Source organism: Ruditapes philippinarum, unplaced genomic scaffold (genome assembly GCF_026571515.1).
Source record: "Ruditapes philippinarum isolate M1 unplaced genomic scaffold, ASM2657151v2 ctg5046_1_1_1_1, whole genome shotgun sequence".
Lineage (NCBI taxonomy): Eukaryota > Metazoa > Mollusca > Bivalvia > Venerida > Veneridae > Ruditapes > Ruditapes philippinarum.
This window is the reverse complement of record NW_026852226.1, coordinates 21,642-29,902: the sequence shown is the minus strand read 5'-3', so window position 1 is coordinate 29,902 and position 8,261 is coordinate 21,642. Positions and strand designations below refer to the sequence as shown.

Below are 8,261 nucleotides of genomic sequence, written 5' to 3'. Positions count from 1 at the left end.
TTTTATCAAAATTTCCTTACATATTTTATCAATAATAACTGTATTAATTTGCATGTCTTTAGACCCCCTTTTTGCTTAAAGTGTATACAATGTTGATTCTTCTCATCAATGGTGATCCAAAACATAAATTTTATCTAAAACATGTATTTGATAGCACTTAGTTTTAGATCTTTCATGTTCTCCCTTTGCAATGATTTCAATGTATCATTTTGCTATGTTACTGTGTTTATATTTCCAAGAGCATACACTCAGCAATTATTGATCATTCCCTTCCAGTTGGCCGGAAATTCATACATGTTTTAACCATTGTTGAATTTTTAAGGCCATATTAGCACAATTTATTCAATGTAAAGGTTACGTACTATATGATATGTTGCAGCTATAGTTGTATCAATTAGAATAACCTGAAAACTAATTCCAGAGTTTTACCATAGTTAACAACTTATTAAATCTTTGAACAAGTGAAGAGATATGTACTATTTGTAAACTTTGATTTTTAATATCATGTTTATGTTTAAAGTTTGCAGTGTAATAGTGTAGGGCTGAGTCTTCTGCTGGAAAATAGCACATTTATTTTTTGTTATTTATGTGTGTTAAAAATGTTATATTATGAAAGGGAGACTACAGAGGTTTTTTGACATGAAAAAACTGGAATTCAATAATGACTTTATTGAACATCAGGACTGACAAATTGTGTGCAAATTTTCAAATCATTAGTAAGATATTTTTACCATGCTTTAAAAAATAGCTATTTTTATATTTCACAAAATGATAAAAAAATTAAAGGCATATATTATCAATGTTTTTCTGCTCAAATCCTTTTAACAATCTAACATTAAAACTTTTATCGTCTTCTGACTTTTCCATTTTAAGTATTTTAAATGATATTATTGAATTTTAATTGGGTTACTGCTTAAATTTTACTGCATAGCGTACTTTTCTTGTATAGGTGTAGTTTGCAGTTCGAAACTGAGTTTGTCCGGAATGTTACGGTATGGTATACATTTTATCCAAAGACGCAATTCGCGCCAATACTGTGTATGAATTTCCTTACAAAAAGTAGTGCTTTACTTTTCGTTGTTTTATTATTAATTTATTTAGTGCTTCGGATTCCATAATTATTTTATTGTGATGAAATTAGCGTCTCTTATGCATACGAGATGTATAAATGTTGTATATATTAAATGTTTTGTGACAAAATGAGAACGCATTTCCTGACGTCATTCTCCCGGAATATTATCCCAGAAAAAATGGCGTCCACATCAAAACGAAAAGTTGATGACAGAGATTCTGAAGATATCTCCTGTTACGTTCATAACGTTTCCGAAATTATTACAGCAGCAACGTCAAAGACGAGGTATTTTTACGGAAATGTTCAAACTAATCATGACAAAGTCGTCAGGTTCGTCAGTTTTTCGCCTGAGAAACAGTCAGCAATGAAGTCGGCCGAGTCGACAAAGAGCCCAGTGAAAATTAGTAACTGTGTGTTCACTCCCAAAGGAGACAGTGTTGAAATCACGGTTAGAAAGAATTCACAAATATCAGTCGTCAAGAAGCTAGACTTTGAACGGATAACAAAGATGGAAGATGCTGCGAAACTCGTGACCTTGCAAGCCATTGCAACTGCTAACACAATGGTAAATTTTATTAGATCTACACCTACTTTTTTGTTGATATTTTAATACTGAAATGCATAAGTAAAATATGTATGTGATCTGTTCAATATAAAATCATGGCTCAAGTTAAGAATGCCCCTTTATCAGTTTATTACATTAATTAAGAAAACATTTCATTTACCAGTTGATCATTTGGCAATCGATCAGGTCTAGTAATTGGTATCTGGACGTTTCACCGCCTGGACGTCTCAGCATTGGTCTTTCCACCTACTTGACATTTCGGCCCTATGGACTGCTGTAAATTAACAAATAGTCTATAGATTCTTTTTTAAGCGATATTCAATGTGAAATTTGCTGTTTTTATGTTTACACTCAAATCCACAGGTTTAGACATGTTATTTAATAATCGATTGTTTATATTTACAATGGTAATGGGAGAGATTCATCTTTGAATGATAATTTTGAATTATTTTTTTTTTCATTTGAAAATTAAAAGTTATCAAATTGTTCTGAATCCTATAATATGTAGCCTTATTTATAGAAACCTGTGGTGTTGAATTTTAATGCAACTTCTACTATTTTCTTACTTAATGCATGTAATTTTACAGGTTAAAAATATGTTAAATTATGTATCGTACAAAATTTACGATAAATATCATCTAGACCTGTTGATGGTTGCTATTTTGTTTGCTAATGTGTAGTTTAGCACTATTGAATTTTGACAATCAGTGACAAATTTCAGTAACTAAAATAAATAGTGTGAATTTCACCAAATAAGGTGATGAGCTGAAAGTAACAACTGTCACAGGGACATCCTGTAATTATGCCTCTCTTCAAAGAAACTGGGTCTATTGCTTTGCTTTTGCCTGCCAATCAATAGGTCAGTTGGTTCATAGACCAAATGGTTTACGAACAATTTGAATAATAACTAAAGAACGCTTAGACCTAGGAACTAAACACTTTGTATGATGACTGTTTATGACCAGTAGCTAATTAAGGTGCAACAATACATTCCGATGCATCAAAAACCAGTTTACATATCGCCGATTTGATTCCAATACCAAATATAAGAATTTAGATTCAATTCACAATCAAAAATAAACACGCAAACAATGCAAATTTTAGTCCCTCTCTAACTATTATACTGCTTTATTACTTTAATCACGACTGGTAAATTTTACTCTCTCATCCAATCAATGAGCGCATCATGTTGTATTTTCTCAAAGCTAATCAAACGTCAATGTAGGAAAAATAAATCTAAAATTCCTCTGACAAAACTTACATAAATGAAGTTGGAATGCTTTGGGTTTTGCGAGAGTAAAGAATTAAAGATTATGCTTTGTCAGCATGTCATGTCCAAAGTTGCAACAGATGAAAAGGAATAATTCTACTGATATTGACATGTTTAAAAAGCCTAGTTTTAGTTTGAGGAAAAAGTACGTTTTTTATAAGTTTACTAACCACATTATTAAGATACTTTTTTTGCTTAGAATTGTATTTTCTAATTTGAAATAAAATGCGTTGTTTTCTTTCTAATTTGATATAATCCATTAATTGTTTCATTAATGCTTCTACTACTAATAAGTTAGGAGGCAACTCAACAAAAAAAATGTCTAGGATCCCTGCTTTTTACAGCAAATATGCACAATTGTCAACTAAAGCAGGGCTCTACAAATCCCATAGTCTGACGTCCTGGACAAGTCTAAAACCAATTAAACTAACCAAATTTTGGTGTATGATTGCAGCCCTACTAAATGACGCCTATCAGGGACTGCGTTTAAGGCAAAGGTTCCACTAACACTCCAAATTCATGGGTGAAAAGAAGCTCCAATGACAGTTGTGAAAAGGCAAAAGAATTTTTCCTTATATATTATGTAAAATTTGACTCATCCTTAATATTGTATATAAAATTTGACCCTTTTATGGAAATTTTTACGGGCCAAAATGAACATAACTGAAATTTCAGGGGTCAAAACCTGTTTCAAGGTTCAAATGAAACCCTGGTTTAAGGCGTATTTTCACATCGCCCAGCTGCCGATAAGGGGCATTATCTTGTTTGCTCTGAATGTCATATGATCATTTGTTGTTATATTTGTAACTTTCAGTGTTCCATTAAAGCCAAAGTTGTTTCCATATCAACGACAACAGAAGTTAACACCAGGTATGGACAACGTCAAGTTCAAAAGGTAACAGTTGTGGATGACACAAAATCAATGACCTTGGCCCTGTGGCAACAGCATGTGGACAAATTGAGACATAAATGCTACTACAGCATTGAAAACGTTATCTCGACATACTTTCAGGTAAACTCACAAGTGTGCACTTATTAATTAAGGGCTTTCCAATCGTGAACCAAATACAATGATGCAAAAAAACTTTTTTACACTGCAGATCTTTTTATCCTTCTTTAAGCGTGTCAGGTACACAAACCAGTTCCAGTCATCAAAAAAAATTAGGGTCAAGCATATTTTTAAGTAGGGTAGGGTTAGGCTAACAAATCTTAATTTTTTTAGGCCTCACATTTTTTTTTTATAAGCCGACTGCTTACCTTGAAAAGTAAAGTCCAACCAAAATGAAACATAAAAAAGGTTTGTTGTGCACCATGTTTTTTCACTTGGGATTATAATAAAAAAAAGCATATCCATCAACAAGTATGTACTAATTAATACTAAGGATTTCATAGAATTTGCTTTATAATGGTCAAAGACGTGTATTTTCTTTTCCAGAGTGAATTACAGCTATCAACAACGTCAAAGACAAGCTTTAAACCTATAGAGGAGTTTGATATTGTTGAAGTAGATGACAGTGTTGACAACGTCATCAAGTCTGTAGGCACTGTTATTTCTTGTGCTTTAAAAATTATTTCAAAGTGTGTCAGTTGCAATAAATCTTTAGACATTGACACAAGCAGTGCTATTGTTAGATGTCTGCATTGTTCTTCAAAACAGAAAGTTTCTCAAACAAGATTGACGAGACAACTAAACTTGCAGCTCGATTCAAATCAGAAAGTTCAGAAATTTGTAGTGTTCAACGAAGTCTTAAACACATTCATATTGAAATACAGTTTAAAGACATTTAACAATGATGAACTAGAGAATTTCATCCTTAATGCTAATGAGCTAGAACTAAAACACAATAGTAATTCTGATGTAGTTTTAAACTTGGATGTAAATGACAAGCTGACAGTGCAAACACAGGAATGTATATAATAATCTCATCAGCTTATGGGTAAGAAAACCCAGGAGTTTGTCAGAATGTGTGAAGTGACACTCATGCTCCTATTCAGTCTTCGCCTTAATTAGCTCGACTTTTTTTTAAATTTTTATCTAGCACTAGCCAAGCCAAACTAGCAACTAACAATTTTTAGCTCGACTATTCGAAGAATATGAGAGCTATTGTAGTCGCGTCGGCGTCTGCATTGGTTAAAGTTTTTTGTGAAGTCAAATATCTCAATTATTGCTTGAGATATTCAATTGAAACTTACAATACTTATTTATAGTAACAAGGTACATCAGATTGACAAGTTGGATAACTCTGCCTACAATATTGACAGAATTATGCCCCTTTTTAACTTAGAAATTTTGGTTAAAGTTTTTTGTAGAGTCAAATATCTCAATTATTGCTTGAGATATTCAATTGAAACTTACAATACTTATTTATAGTAACAAGGTACATCAGATTGACAAGTTGGATAACTCTGCCTACAATATTGACAGAATTATGCCCCTTTTTAACTTAGAAATTTTGGTTAAAGTTTTTTTTGTAAAGTCAAATATCTCAATTATTGCTTGAGATATTCAATTTAAATTTAAAATACTTTTTTATAGTAACAATGTACATCATTTTGCAAAATTGCATAACTCTGCCTGCAGTATTTGCAGAATTATTTGCCCCTTTGAAACTTAGAAATTTTGGTTAAAGGTTAAAGGTCTGCAAAGATATTTACTTGAAACTTTACACATGCACTTAGGGTCATAATTGGAGGGTCAAAATTGTATGTCACTGACCAAGTTCCATAACTATCTTGCATTAAGGCTGATTCATATCCCCTTTTCTACTTAGTCTCTTGGTTAATGTTTACATGCAAGTTTTACATATCTCAATAACTATTAAAGATATTTATTTAAAACTTCACATATGCATTTAGGGTCATAATTGTAGGTCACTGACAAAGATCCATAATTCTATCTTGCATTTAGGCTGATTTTTCTCCCCTTTTTCAACTTAGAAATTCATGGTAAAGTTTTGCTTGTAAGCTGTTATCTCAATAACTACTGAAGGGTTTGTGCCTTTTTTGGGAAATTTTATGCATTCATAATAATAAAGCAGTGATTTACTTGATAAAACATCTTAATAACAAGCCTTTGTACCTTTTCTGTCAATTTATGTATTCATAGGTAATTAGTATTATTATACTCAATAAAACACCCTTGTGACATTACCTTCCGAATAGTCAAGCCAATACTGTATAATTAGATTCTCTCTAAGGCCTATAACATGAATTTATTAGCCCTTTTGTGAACTTAAAAATTTTAACATTATCAAGGTTCTTTTACTATCAAGCACTTGGAATAGTCGAGCGTGCTGTCCTACCGACAGCTCTTGTTATTACATGGAACCAATTTTCACTAGCCCGCACCAAATGATACAAAACTAAGTAAAAGTGACAAATATTTTTACAAACAAGTTAAAATACCCTCGTCATTTACAGTCCATGATGATTGGAACTTATGTTTCTGGCTTTTTTCATATTTTTTCTTTTTACTTTCATCATTCATTTGTTTGCTTCTCCTTTTTGGCTCAGCGAGTTTGAAATACTGAAGAAACATTTTGACCAAATAACAAATGATGTTTAACAATAATCTTGTAATAAGCAATGAATCATAAGCGTTTCAATACACAATTTTGGATATGTAACTTGAATCAGATAGGAAAACATACATCATCAAAAATATATTTGCTATAACTTGTTTTTTTTTATATATCGATTAACTTCATATTAAAGCTCTACATCTTTTAGTTCAAGACCTTTATATATATCATGCTCAAGTTGACCTTGATCAGTGTATGACCTTGACTTTGAATATCAAATTCTTCCACTTTTAACAGATAATTGTCTATAACTTGAAATTTATCAATAGATCATTTTCGCACTTGAAAAATCTTCTTTATGAAACCTTATATGTTCAACTGACTGACCTGTATGAATCGCCTTAATTGTCAGGGTCAAAGTATTGAACTTTGGTTAAGTTGACATAATTTTGTTACGTGTTTAAATATTTGATTCAAATGTAAACAAAGCAACACTTACAACCAAAACAAATGTGTGAAATGATTTGAATATGACCTTGACTTATAAATAACCTTCACTGTAAAATTTTGATTATATTTTATTAACAGTAGTTAAAAGTGCTTGAGCTAAATACCTGACAATCACTATGTCAGCCTTTGTTTGCATAACATGCTTCCTTAAATTTGAACTGTGGTATATGACACATTCATTTTTTACCATTAGTTAATTTAGTTCCATATCAATGTACATTGTAATATTTAGTTTTCATGACATGCAAGCTTAAATGAGCAGTAGTAAGTACTCATTGTACCTCATAGAAGTGATCCTTTAGTTTGTGAAATGTGTTTACTTCTTGAAATGTGAACTGTAAGAAGTAAACTATTTTTTCTACAGTATGTACCTTTGATTTTTCAACATTATGTAGTTGTATGTTGTGCCATATCTATGTACATTGAAATGTTTTGTTTTTGTGCCCATGCAAACTTTGATGAACAATTGTAAGAAATGCTCATGTTACCTCGTGAGTTGTGTAATGACTGACAAATACAGTAGTGGTCCTTAGTAAATGAAAAGTGTATACTTCCAGAAATGTAAAGAGTAATAAATGTTACTTTCATTTTTCAACATTATGTAGTTGTATGTTGTGCCATATGCATGTACATTGAAATTTTATCTTTGATGAACATTACTTAATATGTCTTTGAAGTTTTATTGTTTTTTTATGCCTATATAAACTTTGATGAACAATATATATATATATGCTCATGTTACCTCGGGAGTTGTGTAATGGCTGACAAATACAGTAGTGGTCCTTAGTAAATGAAAAGTGTATACTTCCAGAAATGTAAAGAGTAATAAATGTTACTTTCATTTTTCAACATTATGTAGTTGTATGTTGTGCCATATGCATGTACATTGAAATTTTATCTTTGATGAACATTACTTAATATGTCTTTGAAGTTTTATTGTTTTTTATGCCCATATAAACTTTGATGAACAATATATATATATATGCTCATGTTACCTAAGGAGTTGTGTAATGGCGAAACGTTAAGTGATCCTTTATGACAAGTTTATACTTTTTAAAATGCAAACTGTAATAAATGTAACTTTTCATTTTTCAACATTATTTGGTCGTATGTTGAGCCATGCACATGTACATAGAATTTTTTTTATACCCATGCAAATATTCATGAAAAGTAACCAAAAGTGTTTATTTGACCTGAGCAGTATTGTTCTACTTGAGAAGTAAAAAGGTGATCCTTTTACAAGTGTATTCACTGGTCACTGGTAAATGTAACTTTCATTTCTTAATGTTATTAAGTTGTATGTTGTGTTCAATGCATGTACAT

The 8,261-nt window shown here is 31.2% G+C and overlaps 1 protein-coding gene across 1 annotated transcript; it reads left to right on the top strand.

Moving 5' to 3' along the window:
* Positions 1 to 1,250: 1,250 nt before the first annotated feature.
* LOC132753091 (uncharacterized) lies at positions 1,251 to 7,135 on the top strand. Its single transcript, XM_060743506.1, has 3 exons — positions 1,251 to 1,637; positions 3,722 to 3,919; positions 4,343 to 7,135. The coding sequence occupies exons 1-3, from the start codon at positions 1,251 to 1,253 to the stop codon at positions 4,823 to 4,825; spliced, it is 1,068 nt and encodes a 355-aa protein (XP_060599489.1). The 3' UTR covers positions 4,826 to 7,135.
* Positions 7,136 to 8,261: the final 1,126 nt, after the last annotated feature.